This window comes from Oryx dammah, unplaced genomic scaffold (assembly GCF_014754425.2).
Source record: "Oryx dammah isolate SB20612 unplaced genomic scaffold, SCBI_Odam_1.1 HiC_scaffold_6, whole genome shotgun sequence".
Lineage (NCBI taxonomy): Eukaryota > Metazoa > Chordata > Mammalia > Artiodactyla > Bovidae > Oryx > Oryx dammah.
The window spans coordinates 5,969,172-5,992,083 of record NW_024070190.1 but is presented as its reverse complement, the minus strand read 5'-3'; the positions used below and the strand labels follow the sequence as shown (position 1 = coordinate 5,992,083).

The following is a 22,912-nucleotide window of genomic DNA, read 5'->3' as shown; positions in this document are numbered from 1 at the left end:
TTGACTTTGCCATTTCCCAGGGTTGTCTCCAACTTGCGACTTCTCTAATATCCTCTGATGTGTTCTCTATGCCTCAGTGGAGCCTTTGTTTGGGAAATAACACTCAGGAGTGAGACTGTTGAGTTTTCCACATGCTTAATTTTACTGACTCCTGCTAGGTTGCTCTCCAGAATGACTGTATCTGTCTACGTTCCAAAAAGCAAGGGTTCTGATTTTCTTTGGTATTATCCAATCTTCTAATTACTGCCCATCCATTGCATATATATTGGTTTTGTCTTGTTTTAATTCATGTCTCTCTGATGGCTTATAGTTGGAGCATCTCTTCATATACTTGTTGAGTATTCAGTTTTTCCCTCCCTTGACTTGCCTATTCACATCTTTTGCCCATTTTTATGTTTAGTTTCTTATTGATTTGTAGGAGCTCCTGATATATTATAGATTTTAGTCTCTTTCAGTTTTTTTTTTTTTTTTCCTTCCTCTGGCTGTGCTGTGTGGTTTGCAGGATCTTAATTCCCTGACCAGGGATCGAACCCTGGGCCCCAGCAGTGAAAGTGCAGAGTCCTAACCACTGGACCTCCAGGGAAGTCCCAGTACCTTTCAGTTTGACATTGCAGAATCTTCCTTCAGTTGATAATCTGTTTATTATGTTTGTCAGTGATCACTTTGATTTGACAGAAATCCTTTGTTTTTATATAATCAAATTTACTTAAAAAATTATAGGTTGAGCTATTTAAGTCTTTAAATGTCTTGCTGTGTGCTAAGTGAGAAGATATTCTATATCTTTCTTTATTTTACAATATCTTATAGTATGTAATATTTGGTAGGCTAAGTAATCTCTTTCTACTTTTTTAAAGTTAACTTAATTCTTTCTGGGCTTTTGAAAGTGAAGTTGCTCAGTCGTGTCCGACTCTTTGCAACCCCATGGAGTGTAGCGTACCAGGCTCCTCTGTCCATGGGATTTTCCAGGCAATAGTACTGGAGTGGATTGCCATTTCCTTCTGCAGGGGATCTTCCCAATCCAGGGATCGAACCCCGGTCTCCTGCATTGTAGACAGACGCTTTACTGTCTGAGCCACCAGGGCTTTTAGTTTTCCACATAAATTACAGAGTAAGTTGGTCAAGCTTCTTATTAAAAAAAATTATATGTTTTGTTTAGAGTTTTTTAAAAAACCTTTTGTCTCTTATGTATATGATAACTCTTAACACGCTATCAGAATTTGTGTGGGGATGGGGTTGTTTTATGGTAAATGGTGAACTATCTTAAAGATTGAAAACAATTTATATTTCTGATTTGAAAAGTGAATACATTAGAGGCCTCTTGGAAAAATGCTTAGACCTTTTCTGAAAATAGGACAAGTCGGGGCACACTCCATTGTCAGATTTGCAGTGAGTAGAGAAAGGCCAAACCAACTCTGATGAAGGATACCAGGGGGGGCGGAGGTAGGGCATTTCTTTTGTTGTTATGTTAACTTTCCTTTCTTATTTCTGTCTCCTTAAACTCTTGTGTACTTGGTCAGTGGAGGAGATAGAAGTACAGACATGTAAATCATATGGTATTTACTGATCATTTTGGTTGATGGTGATGGTTTTAGTTGCTAAGTCGTGTCTGATTCTTGTGACCCCATGGACTGTAACCTGTCAGGATCCTCTGTCCATGGGATTTTTCAGGCAAGCATACTGGAGTGGGCTGCCATTTTCTTCTGTAGGGGATCTTCCTGACCCAGGGATAGAACCCCGGTCTCCTGCATTGCAGGTGGATTCTTGACCGACTGAGCTACCTTCCTGATAAACTACTGACCATTTTGCTGATGCCAAAAGACATATTTCTTTGTAGAAAAACCTGGGATTGTTTTTTTCCCTCAAAGGTTTGAATACTTTTTTATTTGTTTATTTTTTAAGACATTTTTTCACTGTGGACCATTTTTGTTTTTTTAATTTATTTTTTAATTGTTTTACAATGTTGTGTTGATTTCTGCCGTACAACAAGAATCAGCCATAATTATACACATATCATCTCCCTCTTAAAGCCTCCCTCCTCTCCCCCACCCCTCTGAGTCATCAAAGAGTGCCAGGCTGGGCTCCTTGTGTTATAAAGGAACTTCTGTTTTACACTTTATTGTTGTTCAGTCACCAAGTTGTGTCCAACTCTTTGCAACCCTGTGGACCGTAGCATGCCCGGCCTCCCTGCCCCTCACCATCTCCTGCAATTTGCCCAAGTTTATGTCCATTGAATTGGTGATTCTGTGTGTGTGTTGATGCTTTCTCCATTCACCTCTTCTCTCCTTTTCCCACTGTGTCCACAAGTCCATTCTCTGTGTCTGCATCTCCATTCCTTCCCTGCAGATAGGTTCATCAATCCTATTTTTCTAGAGTCCATATGTAAGTGTTAAAAATGATATTTGTTTTCTCTTTCTGACTTACTTGACTCTGTTTAAATAGGTTCTAGGTGCATCCACCTCACTAGAACTGACTCAAATTCATTCTTTTTTATGGCTGAGAACTATTCCATTGTTATTTATGTACCACGTCTTTATTCATCTGTGGATGGACACCTAGACTTATTCCATGTCCTGGCTATTGTAGATAGTGCAGCAGTGAACACTGGGGTACATGTGTCTCTTAGAATTGTGGTTTTTCTCAGGGACTATGCACAGTAGTGGGATTGCTGGATCATATGGTAGTTTTATTCCTAGTTTTTGAAGGAATCTCCATACTGTTCTCCATAGTGTCTGCATCAATTTACATTCCCACCAGCAGTGGAGGAGGGTTCCCTTTTCTCCACATCCTCTGTAATTTTTATTGTTTGTAGATTTTTTTTGATGACGGCCATTCTGACTGGTGTGAGGTGATACCTCATTGTAGTTTTGATTTACACTTTTCTAATAACTAATGATGTTGGGCATCTTTTCATGTGTTTTTTGGCCACCTGTATGTCTTCTTTGGAGAAATGCCTGTTCAGGTCTTTTGCTCATTTTTTTTGACTCGGCTGTTTATTTTTCTGATATTATATTGAGCTGTATGAGCTGCTTATATATTTTGGAGATTAATCCTTGTCAGTTGTTTCGTTTGCAATTTTCTCCCATTCTGACTGTTGTCTTTTCATCTTGTTTATGGTTTCCTTTGCTGTGCAAAAGCTTTTAAGTTTAATTAGGCCCCATTTATTTATTTTTGTTTTTATTTCCATTACTCTCAGAGGTGAATCAAAGAGGATCTTGCTTGCTGTGATTTATGTCCAAGAGTATACTGCCTGCGTTTTTCTCAAAGAGGTTTACAGTTTCTGGGCTTACATTTATTTAAGTCTTTAATCCATTTTGGGTTATTTTTGTGCATGGTGTTAGGAAATGTGCTAGTTTTATTCGTTTACATGTAGCAGTCCAGTTTTCTCAGCACCACTTATTGAAGAGGCTATCTTTTCTCCATTGTATATTCTTTTATTCTTCCTCCTTTGTCAAAGACAGGTACCCATAGGTGCATGGGTTTACCTCTGGGCTTTTTATCTATTCTGTTGGTCTATATTTCTGTTCTTGTACCAGTACCATTACTGTCTTGATGACTAAAGGTTGATTCTTCCATCTCTCTTTTTCTTTCTCAAGATTGCTTTGGCTATTTGAGGTCTTTTGTGTTTCCATACAAATTGTGAAATTGTGCTAGTTCTGTGAAAAATACCATTGATAGTTGATAGAGATGTCAATGCATCTGTAGATTGTTTTGGGTGGTATGATTATTTTCACAATATGGATTCTTCCAATCCAAGAACATGGTATATCTCTCCATCTGTCTTGTGCCATCTTTGATTTCTTTCATTAGTGTCATATAGTTTTCTGCATACAGGTCTTTTGCCTCTTTAGATAGGTTTATTCCTAGGTATTTTATTCTTTCTGTTGCATTTGTGAATGGGATTGTTTCCTTAATTTCAGATTTTTCATTGTTAGTGAATAGGAATGCAGAGATTTTCGTATATTAAGTTTAGATCCTGTGACTTCACTATTTTCATTGATTAGTAATGTTCTGATGGCATCTTTAGGATTTTCTACATGTAATATTATGTCATCTGCAAACAGTGAGGGTTTTACCTCTTTATTTTCCTTCTGGATTCCTTTTATTTCTTTTTGTTCTTTGCCATGGCTCTGTTTTCCAAAACTATGTTGAATAATAGTGGCAAGAGTGGGCACCTTTTTTTGATGTGGACTATTTTTAAAGTCTTTATTGAATTTGTTACAGTATTGTTTCTATTTTACGTTTTGTTCTTTTTGTGGCTCTGAGGCATGTGGGATCTTAGCTCCCCAACCAGGGATCAAACCTGTGCCTCCTTTGTTGGAAGGCGAAGTCTTAACCACAGGACTACCAGGGAAGTCCCTTGACTACCTTGGATGTAGCACATGGATCCCTGCTCAGTGCTGTGTGCCAGGGGAGGGAGGTTTGGGGGAGAATGCTCACATGTGTTTGTAAGGCTGAGTCCTTTTGCTGTTCTGAAACTGCCACAACATTGTTAATTGGCTATACAGCATTACAAAATAAAATGTTTAAAGTTTGGGGAAAAACATTTGATTGAAGCCTGCATGAGCTACTCCCTCCTCCAGCCGCTCCGCCATATCCACACCCGGTGTTCCCACCAGGGGGGTGATTCATCACACATGCCCTCATTTTAGGAAGGCTTGCAGCTACATTCTTTGGAAAAGAAAGGAATTCAGTTGAGCATGTAGGTTAAAGTTTTTCATCTTTCTTTTTATTCCCCATCTGAAAGGATCTCCATGTAAATGTTTTCGCTGATTATTGTGTTTGCTCTGCCACATTCAAGTTCATCTCTAAACCTGCAAACATGCCATTCCTGCCTCCTGCCCCAACATGAGCAGAACTGAGAGCATCAGGCTTCCGTGATCCTTTTTCTTAACCCACTGTACTTGTAGAGTATAGAAGGCAACCTTTAGAGTTTCGATCCTAGCTCTACTTTTTATTAGCTATGCAGTAATAATGACGTAATAGGAGTTGCTAACATCTGTGGGGTGATTATGCCAAGGTTATATGTCTCATGACTTTTATGATATGAGACTTCCAGTTGTTAACATCTGGAATATGCCTTCAAATGCATCATCTCATTCTGTTGTCACATGTTCTGTGATAAGGCAAAACACAGTCTGTCCAAAACCCCAAAGCTACTTTTGAGAGCTGGGACTAAAACCCAGATTTCTTGGCTTTTTTTGTCCTGTCCCCATTACTCTGTGCGACCCCATAGACGGCAGCCCATCAGGCTCCCCCGTCCTTGGGATTCTCCAGGCAAGAACACTGGAGTGGGGTGCCATTTCCTTCTCCAATGCATGAAAGTGAAAAGTGAAAGTGAAGTCGCTCAGTCATGTCCGACTCTTAGCGACCGCATGGGCTGCAGCTTACTTAATCATATCAAATTCTGAGTGCTTCTTAGCTGAAGGACAGCCACATCATGGGGTGTCTAAATTAATGCCACCCCTGAATTGCCTTTGTTGACATTAATTGGAAATGACCAGACCACTGCCCCGTTGCCTACCAGTCTTTCTGTTATGCATATCTCATTAAGCCCTGCCTTTTCTTCACACTTTCAGGAAGTGATTTTTTTCCTTTGGTGCTTGAGGTACTACTGCTCAGATTTTTGGATCTTACCTTTGTTCCTTTTTCAGTTTTCTTACCTCTATTCAGTTCAGTTCAGCTTAGTCGCTCAGTCCTGTCCGACTCTTTGCGACCCCATGAATCGCAGCAGGCCAGGCCCCCCTGTTCATCACCATCTCCCGGAGTTCACTCAGACTCATGTCCATTGAGTCCGTGATGCCATCCAGCCATCTCATCCTCGGTCGTCCCCTTCTCCTCCTGCCCCCAATCCCTCCCAGCATCAGAGTCTTTTCCAGTGAGTCAACTCTTCTCGTGAGGTGGCCAAAGTACTGGAGTTTCAGCTTCAGCATCATTCCTTCCAAAGAAATCCCAGGGTTGATCTCCTTCAGAATGGACTGGTTGGCTCTCCTTGCAGTCCAAGGGACTCTCAAGAGTCTTCTCCAACACCACAGTTCAAAAGCATCAATTATTCGGTGCTCAGCCTTCTTCACAATCCAACTCTCACATCCATACATGACCACAGGAAAAACCATAGCCTTGACTAGACGGACCTTTGTTGGCAAAGTAATGTCTCTGCTTTTGAAGATGCTATCTAGGTTGGTCATAACTTTTCTTCCAAGGAGTAAGCATCTTTTAATTTCATGGCTGCAGTCACCATCTGCAGTGATTGTAGAGCCCCCAAAAAATAAAGTCTGGCACTGTTTCCACTGTTTCCCCATCTATTTCCCATGAAGTGATGGGACCGGATGCCATGATCTTCATTTTCTGAATGTTGCACTTTAAGCCAAATTTTTCGCTCTCCTCTTTCACTTTCATCAAGAGGCTTTTTAGCTCCTCTTCACTTTCTGCCATATGGGTGGTGTCATCTGCATATCTGAAGTTATTGATATTTCTCCCGGCAATCTTGATTCCAGCTTGTGTTTCTTCCAGTTCAGCATTTCTCATGATGTACTCTGCATATAAGTTAAATAAGCAGGGTGACAATATACAGCCTTGACGTACTCCTTTTCCTATTTGGAACCAGTCTGTTGTTCCATGTCCAGTTCTAACTGTTGCTTCCTGACCTGCATATAGGTTTCTCAAGAGGCAGGTCAGGTGGTCTGGTAGTCCCATCTCTTTCAGAATTTTCCACAGTTTGTTGTGATCCACACAGTCAAAGGCTTTGGCTTAGTCAATGAAGCAGAAATAGATGTTTTTCTGGAACTCTCTTGCTTTTTCCATGATCCAGTGGATGTTGGCAATTTGATCTCTGGTTCCTCTGTCTTTTCTAAAACCAGCTTGAACGTCAGGGAGTTCACGGTTCACGTATTGCTGAAGCCTGGCTTGGAGAATTTTGAGCATTACTTTACTAGCATGTGAGATGAGTGCAATTGTGCGGTAGTTTGAGCATTCTTTGGCATTGCCTTTCTTTGGAATTGGAATGAAAACTGACCTCTATTAGCTCAGTAAAAAAAATTAGCCAGTTTTGGAAAGGAATAGTAAACCCTGAAATAAACATAATGCCCTTTGGGAAAGAAACCAGATACCGACAAATTGCTAGAACCACCTTTCTGAAGCCTGTTAAGGAGTAATTCAGTCAAAATAGCTCTGTAGCCACCATCCATCTCCTGTTTCTTTATAGAATACCTAAGACTCTGGACAGTAAGGTCTAGGTTTTAAATTTGCAACACTGCCAGTTTACAAATACTCATATGTTACTGGTTTGGGGTTTAAATGACCTTCTCTTGTCATCTTTCCTCACTGTTTTGCTGTGTCGGTTTAGGAAATACTTACTGAACACTTAAGTGCTGGATACTATCCTTGGTGTTGCTAGGGATACAGATAAGTTGGCCTAATCCCAGTCTTCCTCCAAGAGGCTCAAAGAGCTTAGAGCCAGCTGCATTTTACTCCAGCTTTGCTCTCCTCTCAGGGAGCACAGAAGCTCATATTGACTAGAGAGGTGGGTGTCATTGTGATTTGTTTTGAATAACTTGTAGTGACTTTGGTAGGCAGTAGGGAATTGTTGAAGGTTGGAAGCATTGGAAACAACTGGTTTAAATGTGCTTTTTGGGAAGATGAATCTGGTGCATAGGATGGATTGGAACATAGGGTGACCAAGTATAGTCACCCTGGTGGTTGAGATGACACTTTGTATAACACTTGATTTTTTTTTTTTTTTTAACAAAGCATCTTTGTATCTGATCTCTTTTAACCCATAAGACAATTCCGTGAAGTTGGGGTGAGCAGGCATTGTCTTTCTTAGTTTTCATGGATGCAGACTGAAGCTCAGAGAGGACCTGTGATGGCTGGATGTGTAGTAATGTCTTGAGGAAAGGATTGGCACTGGGGATGGAAGGTGGGCCCAATGTGGATGGCATTTTGGATGCCAGAGCTACAGGGCTTGAGATCTGAGTAGATATTGATTATCAAGGAGAATGAGGAGTCACATAACACTGAGGTTGTCAGGTCAGTCTTCTGCAAAGGGTGATGCATTCATAACAATAGAGAAATCAGACAGGGAATGTGGCAAGTTTAGTTTTGGATAGCAGATTGAGGGGCAGGCTGTAACAAGTGGACAGCTTGGAATCTGAGTCTTAGATTGGAGGCCATTGTTTTTGATAATTAGAAGGTCATGGGTGACTTTAGGGAGTGATTTCAGTAGCGTGGTGGAGGCAGAAGCCACAGCCTGAAGATAAGTTGAGGTAGAATTGCTGGAAACGGGAGGGAGAGTGGGAGGTGTGGGTGGAAGTGAGCACATGCTCTGCTTCAGATGCAGAGGGAACCAAGCTGCAAGAGGATTTTGTGGTGTGTGTGTGTGGGGGTGAATTTGAGGAGCTCCCCAAAGAAGACTCTTTTGTGCAGGATTAGATGAAATCACCTCTGAGTTAAAAGGATGAGAAGGATTTTGTGTAAAGGCAAGCAGAGGTCTGGGACAGCAGGTATGGGAAGTGTTGTTGAGGGAGCTGAGAAAAGGTGAACCAAAGAAGAGGCTCAAAGTTAGGAATTTGGATGATTCCAATCAGCATGGTTTTGTGGCTTTCCAGTAGTTCTTGGAGACCAGAAAATAGGGTTGGAAGGAGTAGGCATTAGGGCTTTTCAAGGCCGAGTAGCCTGTCATGAGTTCTGGTGGTAGTGGAAGAGACTGTCAGACTTAACAGTCTAAATGGCAATTTGGAATTACTGATGGCTTTCAGGTATCAAACCAAATCTTCTTATGTCTTATTCTGGGCACATGCACAGAACCAAAATGGAGGGAGTCCTGCAGACCTCCAGCAGCTGGCCTGGGCTTGTAGCAATTGGCTGTTTGCTGTCTGTTGTGCTCATCTTTGAAACAGGAATACCTACAGCCTACGTTCACCTTGGTGTAGTGCTATACCAGTGATTCTGTGCTGTGTGCAACCTCTTGTTTCATTAAGCATTGTTGTAACTTAATGAAAACATTTTGGGGCAGCCTTTTTCAAAGTCTGCAGAATTGTGAGAATATATCTATGAGCCCCACTTACTCCCTGTTGTGAATTATTTTAATTTAGTCTGCAATCCCTCTCCACACATATTTTTCCCCTTTCATTTTGGAAACTAACATTTTCACTTTTTTTTTTCAAAGCGGGGATGGAGAAGACCCTGCAAGATGAGATCGAAGCTATCCTGCGGGAGAGGATTATGGTGCTTGATGGAGGCATGGGAACCATGATCCAGCGGCACAAGCTGAGTGAAGAAGACTTCCGAGGACAAGAATTTAAAGATCATGCCAGGCCCCTGAAAGGCAACAATGACATTTTAAGTATAACTCAGCCCAATGTCATTTACCAAATCCATAAGGTAAAGCTTCCTTGAGTTCTTATATTTTTATCTATCATTCTGCAAGTCCTTTGGTGTCCTGAGGGCAGACCACTGTGCTGAGTGCTCTGGGGGAGACAGAGAAAGGGGTGAGTTATTCAGAAAGAGGTGGCTTATTCAGAAAGCAGGTTTCAGTTCAGTTTGGCCGCTCAGTCATCTTGGCGACCCCATGGATGGCAGCATGCCAGGCTTCCCTGTCCATCACCAACTCCTGGAGCTTGCTTAGACTCATGTCCATAGAGTTGGTGATGCCATCCAACCATCTCATCCTCTGTTGCCCCCTTCTCCTCCTGCCTTCAGTCTTTCCCAGCATCAGGGTCTTTTCCAGTGAGTCAGTTCTTCGCATCAGGTGGCCAAAGTATTGGAGCTTCAGCATCAGTCCGTCCAATGAATTTTCAGGCCTGATTTCCTTTGGGGCACCTAATTCACTACAGCAGCCCCAGTGATGTGAAACTGAAAGCTATTTGTTATTCTCATTTTGTAGATTTGAAAACTGAGCATCTCAGAGGTTAAATAACTGGCGATACAGAGGATCGCTGACTTGAAATCCCGTGTTCTTTCATCTCATTTTTCTGTCTAGCTAGCCAACATAAAGAGATCAGAAGCAGGTAACTGGCTATTGCTAGACTTTTAAAAATAAACATAAAACTAAATTGTTTTGTAGGTTATCATAGGAATTTTTTAGAACTATGGCTAAAAGAAATAATAAGTTGAATTAATCTGTTTTCTTGGTCTGGATTCAATTTGAAGGAGAAAGTGATTTTAATGAGAAAATTTTCTCTTTAGAGTAGGGCATTGTTATAGGTATTTCAGACTTCTTTTAAAAATTGCAGTATTACTGACAAATAACATTAGTTACAGGTGTACAATGTAATGATTAGATATTAGTATATGTTACAAAATGGTCACCACAGTAAGTCTAGGTAATATCTGTTACCATACATAGTTACAGTTTTTTTCTTGTGATGAAGATTTTTAAGATTTACCTTCTTAGCAACTTACAGTAGTATTAACTATAGTCTTCATGCTGTGTATTACATCCTCGTGACTTTCTTTATAACTAGAAGCTTGTACCTTGTGAGCCCCTCATCCCTTTCCCCAACTGTCCACTCCCCAACTTCTGGCAACCACCTTTCTTCCTTTTTATAGCTCAGTTATATTCCATTACATATACATATGACGTTTCCATTTTTCATTCATCTGTCAGTAGACACTTAGATTGTCTCCATGTGTTGACAACTGAAATAATGCTACAGTGAACATGGGTTCTTTTTTTTAAAGCTTTATCTTACTGGAGGTTAATTGCTTTACAGTGTTGTATTGGTTTCTGCCATGCGTCAGCATGAATCAGCCGTAGGTGTACTCATGTCCCCTCCTCCTTCGGCCTCCCTCCGACCCCCCACCCCTTCAGCTGTCAGGGAGTACAGGGCTGAGCTGCCTGTGCCTGACAGCAGATTCCTCCCGGCTGTGCCCCACGTGGGAATGCGTATGTTTCAGTGCTGCTCTTTCAGCTCATCCTCCCCCTCCTCTTGCTGGGTCCACAAGTCTGTCCTCTGTGCCTCCATCTCCATTCCTGCCCGGCAAATAGATTCATCAGCACCACTGTTTTAGATTCCATATATATGTGTTAATATGCAATATTTGTTTTTCTCTTTCTGACTTACTTCACTCTGTGTGACAAGACTCTAGGTTCATTTGCCTCACTAGAATGGACTCAGATTCATTCCTTTTTATGGCTGAATAATATTCCATTGTATATGTGTACCACATCTTCTTTATCCATCCATCTGTCACTAGACATCTGGGTTACCTCCATGTCCTGGCTATTGTTGATAGTGCTGCAGTGAACACTGGGATATGTGTGTCTTTTAGAATTGTGGTTTTCTCAGGGTATATGTCCAGTAGTGGGATTGCTGGGTCATAGGTAGTTTTATTCCTATTTTTTTAAGGAATCTCCATAGTGGCTGCATTAATTTACATCTGCACTAACTGTGCAAGAGGGTTCCCTTTTCTCCACATCCTCTCCAGCATTTGTTGTTTGTAGATTTTTGATAATGGCCATTCTGACTGTTGTGAGGTGATACCTCATTGTAGGTTTGGTTGCATTTTTAATTTTTTAATCTCTTTGTTGTTCCTTTTAATGTAATCTTGAAAAATTCAAATAATGAAATCTACTAGTAGGCATTCCATAACCTATTATATAAACTCTAATTTTCAAAATTTTATCAGTTTTTTTTTTTTAATTTTTACTTTATTTTGCTTTACAATACTGTATTGGTTTTGCCATACATTGACATGAATCAGCCACGGGTGTACATGAGTTCCCAATCCTGAACCCCCCTCCCACCTCTCACCCCATATCATCTCTCTGGATCATCCCTGTGCACCAGCCCCAAGCATCCTGTATCCTGTATCAAACATAGACTGGTGATTCATTTCTTACCTGATAGTATACATGTTTCAATGCCATTCTCCCAAATCATCCCACCCTCTCCCTCTCCCACAGAGTCTAAAAGTCCGTTCTATACATCTGTGTCTCTTTTGCTGTCTCGCATACAGGGTTATCATTACCATCTTTCTAAATTCCATATATATATGTTAGTATACTGTATTGGTGTTTTTCTTTCTGGCTTACTTCACTCTGTATAATAGGCTCCAGTTTCATCCACCTCATTAGAACTGATTCAGATACATTTTTCTAATAGTAAATGGTGTTGAGCATTTTTTTCATGTGCTTATTAGCCATCTGTATGTCTTCTTTGGAGAAATGTCACGTCTTCTGCTCATTTTTTTGGTTGGGTTGTTTTTCTGACATTGAGCTGCATGAGCTGCTTGTATATTTTAGAGGTTAATCCTTTGTCAGTTGCTTTATTTGCAACTATTTTCTCCCATTCTGAGGGTTGTCTTTTCATCTTGTTTATGGTTTCCTTTGCTGTGCAGAAAAGCTTTTAAGTTTAATTAGGTCCAGTTTGTTTATCTTTGTTCTTATTTTACTCTAGAAGGTGGGTTATAGAGGATCTTGCTGTGATTTGTATCAAAGAGTGTTCTATCTGTGTTTTCTTCTAAGAGTTTTATAGTTTCTGGTCTTACATTTAAGTCCTTAATCCATTTTGAACTTATTTTTGTGTGTTGTTAGGAAGTGTTCTAATTTCATTCTTTTACACCTAGTTGTTGTTAGTCCAGTTTTCCCAGCACCACTTGTTAAAGAGACTATCTTTTTCCCATTGTATATTCTTTCCTCCTTTGTCAAAGATAAGGTACCTATAGGTGCCTGGGCTTATCTCTGGGCTTTCTGAGAGAAGCAAGCAACCAAAGGAACCGTAACCGATTCTGTGAGCCATTCAGTTTCACTGTACTGACTGTGTGTTCTTAGACATGCCTGGCTTAATATTTGAAACAAGCATGCTACTGGCAGGATCAACCAAGTATCTTCTATCTTTTTGAGTTAGTGGTTTTATTTGGATAATACCTAGAAATAAAATTGCTGGGTCATATAGTAGTTCTATTTTTAATTTTTTGAGGAGTCACCATTCTATTTTCCATAGAGGTTGTGCAAACTGTACCTTCCCTTTACATTCCCGCAAGAGTTCCCTTTTCTGTATCTCTTTAGCAACACTTGTCTTTTGGTAAAAGCCATTCTGATAGGTGAGTTCTGATATTGTGATTTTGATTTGCAGTAAGGATGTTGACCGTCTTTTCATGAGCCTGTTGCCATCTGTATGTCTTCCTTGGAAGAATGTCTGTCCTAGTCTCCTGTTCACTTTTCCCTTTTGGGCCACGCTGTGCTGCCTGTGGAATCTCAGTTCCCTGACCAGGGATCCAGCTACACCCTCTGCAGTGGAAGTGCAGAGTCTTAGCCACTGGACTGCCCGGGAAGTCCTGTATTCTGCCCATTTTTTTTTTGAATTGGTTTGTTTGTATTTTTTTTTTGTTGTTGTTAGTTACTGAATTGTATGAATTCTTTATTTTGGATATCCATATTAGATACATGATTTGCAAATATTTTCTCCAATTCAGTAGATTGCCTTTTCATTTTATTGCTTGTTTCTTTTGCTGTGCAGATGCTTTTTAGTTTGATGTAATCCCACTTGTTTATTTTTGTTTTTGGTGCCTTTCAAACTCTTCTTAAGGAAATCACTTAAACGAATGATTAAATGATTCATTGAGGCTGGAAGGAACCTTCTCTTGGCTGGTCAAGACTTTGTTCTAGATAAGATGCAGAATAGTTTTCATTTGAAGAAAAACTAGCAATACCTTTCCTTTGTTCTAATAGAAATTGTCAGTACTAGAAGATTTAAAATTGGTTCTTGAATAGGTTGATTCTACAAGTTTTTCTTCTAGGCCTTCTAATATGTAGTCAAATTGCATTATAAAATTCCAGTACATTGTATATTGGGAATGCCATCATGGGTATGAATTGCTTGATACAGTCACACTTAGTATGTGTGCATGCTCAGTCATGCCCAACTCTTTGCAACCCCATGGACTGTAGCCTGCCAGGCTCTGTGGGATTGTCCAGGCAAGAATACTGGAATGGGTTGCCATTTCTATCTCCAGGGATCTTCCCAATCCAGGGATTGAACCTGTATCTCCTGCATTGCAGGAGAATTCTTTACACTGAGCCACCAGGGAAGCCCAATATGGATACAAACATCAGTTCTTATCATGCAGTTGGTGAAATCACCACCCTTCCCCAACCATTAGCTTCCTGAGGATACTAATTTATGCCTATTTTTCACTACTGAATTCCAACTGTTTAGAACAGTATCTTGTACAAACTAAGTCAGTAAATGTTTTTCAAGAGGGTGAATCTTTGTCTTCTGTGTTAGATAGGCAACTAGAAAGAACAGCAAGTTTCCCAGGATAGGGACATGAATCAAAGCGCAGTAAATAGAATAAGGTGTATCTGGCTGTCCCATTTGTGTGGGATATTGATTCGCTGGAGTTCACTGGATGTAGAGACCATGTCGTGTTCATGGATGAGGAAGGAGAAAAGACTAGGTCTTTTCACACTTAGTTATTTCTAGTAGTATTACTGACCATATATCTGATCCCTTGATCCTTAATTTTAACAGAATGTCCAGGCTCTATACAAGGTGCAAGTCTCTGACACTAAGCTGTTTTGATTGTAATGTAGGTGCCTGACTTTCAGCTTTTGGTTGGGGAGGCATCCATTTCAAAGTCATCCTTGTCTATAAACACCCTGCCAGCTGTATGAAATGGCTGCTGCTGACTAACCGACTAGCAACCAGGCTTCTCCCACCATGAAGTTCCTCTTGGAGAAAGCCCTGGGTAACCTAAATGAATGACCCTGCCTTTTCCTTCCTGAACCCTAATTCCTACTGTTAGGTTTTCAGTTCTTCAGTAAAGAGTGAACCCACAATATTCTAAGCATCTACCTTGATCCCAATGAAGGCAGAACCCTAGTTCTCTCAGTTATTTCCCTCCAACCCCCAGCTACCTCACTGTGTGGCCTGAGGATGCCTGCACCCTTCAGGACCTGTGGATAGTAGGACCTTTTTGTTTTTTCAAAAGTTCCCTGATAGTAATTGCTGAGGTGAGTCTTGCAATTGTGATAAGAACTGCTAGGGCCAGTCAGGCCGTGGCATTGGCTCCGTCCTGGCTCAGCACTGGGGGTAAGGGCCCAGGTGAATGCCTCATGCATTTCCTAGCCCATTGCTGTTGTTAGGCTGAGACCTACAGGAACTGATATTTAAAACACCTGTAGGTAGCTGCTGGCTGTGTTGTCATTAATGGCCTCCTTTAATCTTGACAGCTTTTACAGAAGAAAACTGAGGAGCAGAGTAATTAAGTAGCTTGCCCACATCCATCTGTGTTTTTTTTTTAAAACTTCTAATTTTATGTTGGAGCATAGCTGACTAACAGTGTTGTGATGGTTTCAGGTGCACAGCAGAGTGACTCAGCCATACATGTATGTGTATCTATTCTCCCTCAAACTCCCCTCCCATCCTGGCTGCACATGAGATCAAACAAAGGTCCCTGTGCTACACAGTAGGTCCTTGTTGCGTATCCATTTTTAATATAGCAGTCACACGTGTTCTAATTGGTGAGAATAGGCTTGGAATCTTGGAGTGTCATATCCCAAGCCCATGAGTGGGATATTATTCCAGGAAAGAAGGTGGAGAGAAAAGGTAAAGAGCTAGAAAAAACACCTTGTAAACTTTATATTATGGAAAATTTTAAATCTATGCAGAATTGGAGAAAATAACTGGGAATTCAGAAAAACTCTCTGCCTAATTATAGAGATAATATGTGTTCATTGTTACAAAAATAAAATGTCTAGCTCAATAGAAAAACATAAAAGAAAGTAAAAACCACCTGTAATATCAGTATGTGTGTTTATGCTCAGTTACTCAGTCATGTCCAGCTCTGTGACCCCATGGATTGTAAATTCAGTACCAAGACATACCTGCCATTCACATATTTTAATTTATATTTCAGACTAGTTTTCTGTATTTGGATTTTTAAAATTAAATTGGGATTATTATTACTCCATACTATTTTATAATTTGCATTTTTAATACCATGAGTATTAAATATTCCAAGACATGGTTTTAATAACTTTGTACAAATTTATTCTATACATATATCACCGTTTGCTTAATTTAACCTTATTTTTAGGCATTAAGGTTGTTTTCAGTTTTTCTTTCCCTTTTTTGAAAAGCTAAATTTTATTTTGTTCTGATAAAATAGAACCCATAGTTAAGAATAAATTCCCTTTTAACCACTGCTCCAAATTTCTATTTTTTCCCTGGAGACAACCACTTATACTAGTTGGTGTATGTCTTTCCAAATCATTTGTTATGCATTTATGCATAAGTGTATATGTATGTGTATCCTAGAAAATTCAATACTATTTGTGTGTGTGTATATTTTAAATTTAATGGTGTCATATTAATTTTGTTTTTCTACTAAGTAGTATTTTTGGAGATGTTTCCATATTTGTAGATATTTATACACAGTGTTGTTGTTGTTGTTTTATCTATTTTTTGGCTGCTTGTTGCATGCAGGATCTTAGTTTCCCGACCAGGGATCAATCCCATATCCCCTGCAGTGAAAACAGAGTTTTAACCACTGGACCTCCAGGGAACTCCCCACACGTGCTATTTTTTAGCTGCCACATAACATGTAATAAAATGGACATATTATAGTTTATTTAGCCGTTTCCCTATTGATGAGTATTTAGGCTGTTTGTGACTTAAAAGTGTGTAAATCTTGGATTTTATTTCCAGATTTTTCTACAAACTGGCTTACGTGGGGTTGAGTTTACTCAGTGTTGGAAAATCAGGAGTTTACTCAGTGTTGGAAAATTCACCAGAGTGTTTATCAGATTGAGACAGAGTGAAACAAGGAAGAAAGATTTCAAACATGGAGAACAGGAGGACACCAAGGTCCTCGGGGTTTAGTGAGGGTTCTGATCTGGCTCGGCCAGGAGCTGTGGGCTGAAGCAGCTGTGGTCAGAATTGAGATTGCAGCCAGAGGGCCCTTCTCAACAGAATCCTAACTGTGCTGAAGCTGGGACATGGCAGAGGAGCAGACGGAATATTTGTTGAGGGCCATCATGTGCCAGAAGCTTGATGTGTGATCTGTACTATCATCTGGTCACTGGTGAAGCAGGGTTATAATACTTTCAAATGAGGAAACTGAAGCTCAGAGTTTAAGGAACTCGACTCAGTTCACACCACATTTGAACTTTGTCTGACTTCAAGTTCTGTTTTATTTATACCACACGCCTTTCTATGAAATCCCTATATCCTTTTGTGTCTCTGTCCTGTATCTACTGCAGTGTCTTGCACTTAGTAAGCAGTCAAAACGTTATTTGGTGAAGATGGTGAGGAAAAGGCAAGTTTACTATTAGGAGGCAGGGATTCTGTAACTCATAGCACTGATATGACTTTCTCTTGTTGCAGGATTACCTCCTAGCTGGGGCAGATATCATTGAAACAAATACTTTCAGCAGCACTGCTATTGCCCAAGCTGACTATGGCCTGGAACACTTGGTAAGGATTTCATTTTTCCTTGTATCTAAGATAGTTATGAGCATTTACTGTAAACCTGCAGGGTCAAGCTAATGTCTAGTTATCTGTTGTTTGTGGTCAGACAGAGGAAATGGTTGGAATCTCTTCTGCTTGTACACATAACTGCCCAGTCATTTTCCAGCTGGCTTCTTTTGTGGACAAGTGATAATCAAATAAAAATGGTGCTTATTATGCAGTAATTGAATAAAAGCGTAATGATTGGCCACGTGTGCAGTTTTGCGAAGCCTTTTTAAATTGAGTGACAGATCTGGTTTCTTTTTTTTAAAAATTGTGGCAAAATACATGTAGCATAAAATTTACCGTTTTAACCGTGTTTAAGAGTGCAGTTCAGTGGCATTACGTACATTCACATTGTTGTGCCACCATTACCGCCATCTATCCACGGAACGCTTCATCTTGTAAAACATTAAACTCTGTACCCATTAAACAGCAATTCCCAATTTTCCCTTCCTCCAGCCCCTAGAAACCACCATTCTGCTTTCTGTGTTTGTGAATTTAGCTCCCCTAGCTGCCTCATGTAAGTGGATTATCAGTATTTGTCCTTTTGTGACTGGCTTATTTCACTTAATGTCCCTTAAGATTCACTCTTGCTGTAGCATGCATTGGAATATCTTTCCTTTTTCAAAGTTGAATAGTTTCCCATTGTATGGATATACCATGTTTTGTTTATTCTTTTCATCCACTATTGGATACTTAGGTTGGTTCTACCTTTGGGCTATTGTGGACAATGTTACTCTGAGCGAGGTGTACAGATGACCTGTTTTGCATCTGCGCTCGCATTTCTTTTGAATGTATATGCAGATAGTGTTACTGAGCTATGCAGTAATTCTGTTTAATTGTTTGCAAAACTACCACCCTGTTTTCTGCAGTACTTGCAACATTTTATATGTCCACCAACAGCATAAAAGGGTTCCAGTTTCCCCCACTCTTTGCCAGCATTTGTCCTGTTTCTGTTTTTTTTTTTAATGATTTTATTTATTTATTTTTGGCTGTGCTGAGTCTTCGTTGCTGTGCAGGCTTTTCTCTAGTTGTAGCGAGGGGGAGGTCTACTCTCTAGTTGTGGTGCTCAGGCTTCTCATTGCGGGGACTTCTGCTGCAGACCACAAGAGGAGTGCGGGCTTCAGTAGTCGCAGCTCCTGGGCTCTAGAGCACAGAATTAATAGTTGCGGTACATGGGCTTAGTTGCTCTGAGGCATGTGGGATCTTCCTGCTTAGAGGATCAAGCCCGTGTCTCCTGCATTGGCAGGCAGATTCTTTACCACTGAGCACCAGGGAAGCCCTGGTTTTGTTTCTGTTTTGTCCTCATAGTAGGCTTCCCTGTGCTTCCATCGTGGCTCAGAGGTTAAAGCGTCTGCCTGCAATGTGGGAGACCTGGGTTCGATCCCTGGGTCCGGAAGATCTCCTGGAGAAGGAAATGGCACCCCACTCCAGTATTCTTGCCTGGAGAATCCCATGGACGAGGAGCCTGGTGGGCTACAGTCCATGGGGTCGCAAAGAGTTGGACACGACTGAGTGACTTCACTTCACTTCACTTCATAGTAGGCATCTTAGTGGGTGTGGGGTAAAGGATTTGGTTTGTTTTTAATCAACACAATGCTTCCATATTCAGTTTTTGTAAACCTGATGGAAATAGGTGGTAGAGGCTGAGATTCCTATTTCTGGGTAGAATTTTTCCCAGACCTGCCTCTGTGATCAGGCACGTAGTCCTGAGTGCCCTGACGCTGATTTCCCTGTGTTGGGACTTTGTGAAATCACTTGCCTTTGGGGTTATCAAGGGAAAATGAAATTGCGTCATAATTACTTTTGTGTTATTTGGGGCAGGATTGGCAAACTTTTTCTGTAAAAGGCCAGTCAGTAAATATTTTAAGCTTTGTTGGCACATACAGTCTGTGTTGCAGCTGCTCAACACCCGCATTATAGTGCGAGAGCAGTAATAGATAGCACATGAATGAATGGGCTTGACTGTATTTCAATAGAACTTGTGGGCACTGCTTTGGACCTTTGTGTGTGCTTGCCTTTTAGGCATGAGAGGGTTCATGGCCCTTCTCCAGATTCTCTAGAGGTTAATAATCTACAAAAAGTTCAGACCCACTGTCTCCAACCATTGTCTGGTGAAAGAAGCCAGGGCCTGAGGGCGTTGCTAAGGAAACTGCCTAGGCAGGTGGTGACAGAGCTGGTCTAGAGCCCAGGTGTCCTTTCTCCAAAGCCTGTGACTTTCCCATTACTGGTTTTATTTATTTATTTAATTCTCAGCATATTTTGTGACATCAGCTTATTCTGATGTGCCAGATGTCCAGAGATTGCTAGCTAGCTCATGGTTTTGGGGAGGAATGTGAAAACAGTTCCCAAAGACTTGCCTTTCCTGTTGCCTTCATTGCTGGGGCAGCTGGTAGGCCTTATTGGCTAAGATTTTATTCAGACCTCAAATTAATTCACTCTGCATTTTCTTACTGAATAAAACTGAGTTTTAAAAGGTCATGAATTCCTTACTTATTTTCTGGAAGAAAAGAAGGACAAACTAACACTTGCCATTGATGTATTAGGCCTACCGGATGAACATGTGCTCTGCAGGAGTGGCCAGAAAAGCAGCCGAGGAGGTAACTCTCCAGACAGGTAAGGAACCTTGTTCTCCTTTCTCTTTCTTTAAAAAAAAAAAAAAAACAACAACAAAACAAAGCTGCTTCCTTTGACATTCTTAGCTGTAATAATCTGTGCTTATTGCCCTTTTTCCTTCCGTGACAGCTGGCCTATAGCAACACTGCAGATGCCATCATGTACTTGTTTGTAGGTTACTTCTCTGCAGTTTCATAATCAAGCATTCAACGTCTGTCTTAATTGACCCTGTCTTCATGGGTCTGTCTCCTGCTCTGTGTTTACTTGATGTTATATCTTAATTTCATAGCTGGGACCATGGCTTCCCCATACATTTACAGCTAAGATGATTTCTCCACCTTCAAAAGCACATCTTCAGGTTATTGAGGCGCAACTGACTGCTGTGGTCATAGTGGTGATCATTAAGATATGTGATCTTATCCCTTTTAAGCGACCCTCATCCTTGAGGTTTTCCTTACCTAGGTAAAGAGAGATTGTCTTTCGAGTGTTTTCCACTTCATACCACTAATGTCTTTGAAGGCGCTGTTGTGTAGCACAGAAAAGAGGGTGGCAGTAGAGTCAGTCTTGCTGGGATTTGAAAAATGACTCCCCAGAATAACTCACCTGCTGGCTGGCTGCCATGGAACACTTGGGCACCAGCTGGAGGGGAGGCTTTGAGGGCGGGAAAGGGATAGAAGAAATATATGGAACCCTTTAAGATTTGGAAATGTGAAATTATTGCCAACAGGAAAGATGTAAAATTGTTAGGAAGTTAGACACAGCATACTAATGAAGACTGAAGCAATTTATAGGAAATCTGTTTCTGAGAGATAATGTTAAATATGGAAGGGCATTGACTATTGCTGCAATAGAATCACAGGGCAGAGGATATTCAGTCAGCCAAAGCAGGGAAAGATAAGAATATTTTTCTTATATCAACATTATTGTCCAGCTTGGCAGGACTGGGTGGGGGCCGTTGGATAAAGAATATTGCAACCTGCTAAAGGCTGGGTTATTGATTGGTTGGTAAATGGTAAAACATAACCATTTGGTTAAAATCACCACAAGTGATAAGCAGTGTGTCCCCGCTTCTGTTAGGATATGTAAATGAACACAACATGTCAGGCTCTTAGGAGCACCAGGACTCTAGCCTAGACGAAAGATTATCCAGGAATTCTTAAAGAGTTATTAAAGTAAGATTTGATCTCCTTCATACTTTAACTTCAGGCTTTGTAATTATTCATTGTGATTTAATATTTTCCCCCTGCAAAGGCCTTGCAGTACAGCAGTGGGGAGCGTTTCAAGATCATTGCTGCTGTGAGGAAGCTTTGCAGAACCTATGTTCATGACCTTCAAGGTTTCTTAAGGGTGGGAAGAGAGAGTTTGTCCCGGCATAGCTGTGGTGATGTTTCCATGGTGACTCAGACGGTACAGAATCTGCCTGCAATGCAGGAGACCTGGGGTCGATCCCTGGGCTGGGAAGATTCCCTGGAGAAGGAAATGGCAACCCACTCCAGTATTCTTGCCTGGAGAATTCCACGGAGAGAAGAACCTGGCAGGCTACAGTCCATGGGATTGCAAAGAGTTGGGCGTGCCTGAATGACTTTCACTTTCACGTAGCTGTGGTTGATAGAAAAGGATTACTAACTGAAACTCTTTGAAGATATGAGAATTCAGTTTTTTTGCATTGGCTTGGAGGTCACATGTGCACATACTTCATGTTTCATAATTTCCCCAGTGGGGTCCAGGACGGCCCTCATAATCAAATATCTATTTGCAGTAAAATCTATGAATTGTCTACTAAATGGAGTAAAAACTATAAACAGCCTCTTGTAGTTCAGGTGAGGTCAAGTTTTGTTGTTGAATTAAGGGGAAAAGTGAGGCTTTTGTGCTTTCTGAATTTCAGAGTGATGGACAAAGGATTATATTCCTGTGTTCTAGGGAAAATCTCATGGACTATTGACTCACAGCAGAAAGGGCAAGCTATTTAGGGATTTCACACTTGTTTTTCTTTTCCCAAAGGAATTAAGAGATATGTGGCAGGAGCTCTGGGTCCAACTAACAAGACACTCTCTGTGTCCCCATCTGTGGAAAGACCAGATTACAGGAACATCAGTGAGTATCATATACAATCATTGATCTTGGGCAGTTACCTCGGTGTTTCAGTAATCTGTACATCTGTAATATGGGGCCAGTGCCAGCTTCTGTTAAGGGGTTGTTGTGACTTAAGGGCTTAGCAGTCCCTGGGATGTGGTAGACATTTAAATAAAAGTGAGCTGTTATTAGTCATTGGATTAGTATTATTTATCTTGAGTCTGTTTTCAAAGATCCATGTTGTTGTGTTTGGGCTTCTTTATCAGCTGTGGAAATAAAACCAATCAAAATGAAACTTTAAACTGAGAAGTTGAGCAAATATAGATACTAGGCCTTGGTCAGTTTATAGAATAGCCTACTATACCCCACTTTATTTGTCAGGGAGCAGTTATAAACAGACTAACATTATACACCAGCATCTATAAGCATACTTGCATTGAAATTTTATGAGAAGGCTAGAAATCTAGGTCAGTTTAAGCATTAGACTGCAAAAAAACAAAAAGAATTAAACGGTCGGAGCCGAATAATGGTAATAATGTGGTAATGAATTCAGTGTCGAAGACAAGTTCAGGCAAGTGTGATTTGTAGATTTTGGTTCCAGATACCACACTTTTCCACTAGGAGTTGCTCATTCTGGGCTGACGTGTGGCTGGAGCTTCTTTTGGTCTTAGTGTGGCAGGAGCTTCTTTTGGTCTTAGTGTGGCAGTGGAGAGCTTTCCTTTCTCATGCACTATGTAAGATGAAGTAGGCTACTCTATTGAATATATGTA

The 22,912-nt window shown here is 40.7% G+C and overlaps 1 protein-coding gene and 1 non-coding gene across 3 annotated transcripts in view; one reads left to right on the top strand and one right to left on the bottom strand.

Annotated features, from left to right (window-relative positions):
* Positions 1-22,912, top strand: part of LOC120865405 (methionine synthase-like) — a 124,200-nt gene that overhangs the window by 4,457 nt on the left and 96,831 nt on the right. For both annotated transcript variants that reach the window (XM_040242682.1, XM_040242683.1), the window contains 4 exons: positions 9,164-9,378; positions 17,328-17,417; positions 20,000-20,069; positions 22,071-22,163. In XM_040242682.1, coding sequence (XP_040098616.1) covers positions 9,164-9,378; positions 17,328-17,417; positions 20,000-20,069; positions 22,071-22,163 — 468 coding nt within the window. The remainder of the gene's footprint in view (positions 1-9,163; positions 9,379-17,327; positions 17,418-19,999; positions 20,070-22,070; positions 22,164-22,912) is intronic.
* On the bottom strand, positions 511-583 carry TRNAE-UUC. The gene has a single exon. It is a non-coding gene; the product is annotated as a tRNA-Glu (tRNA).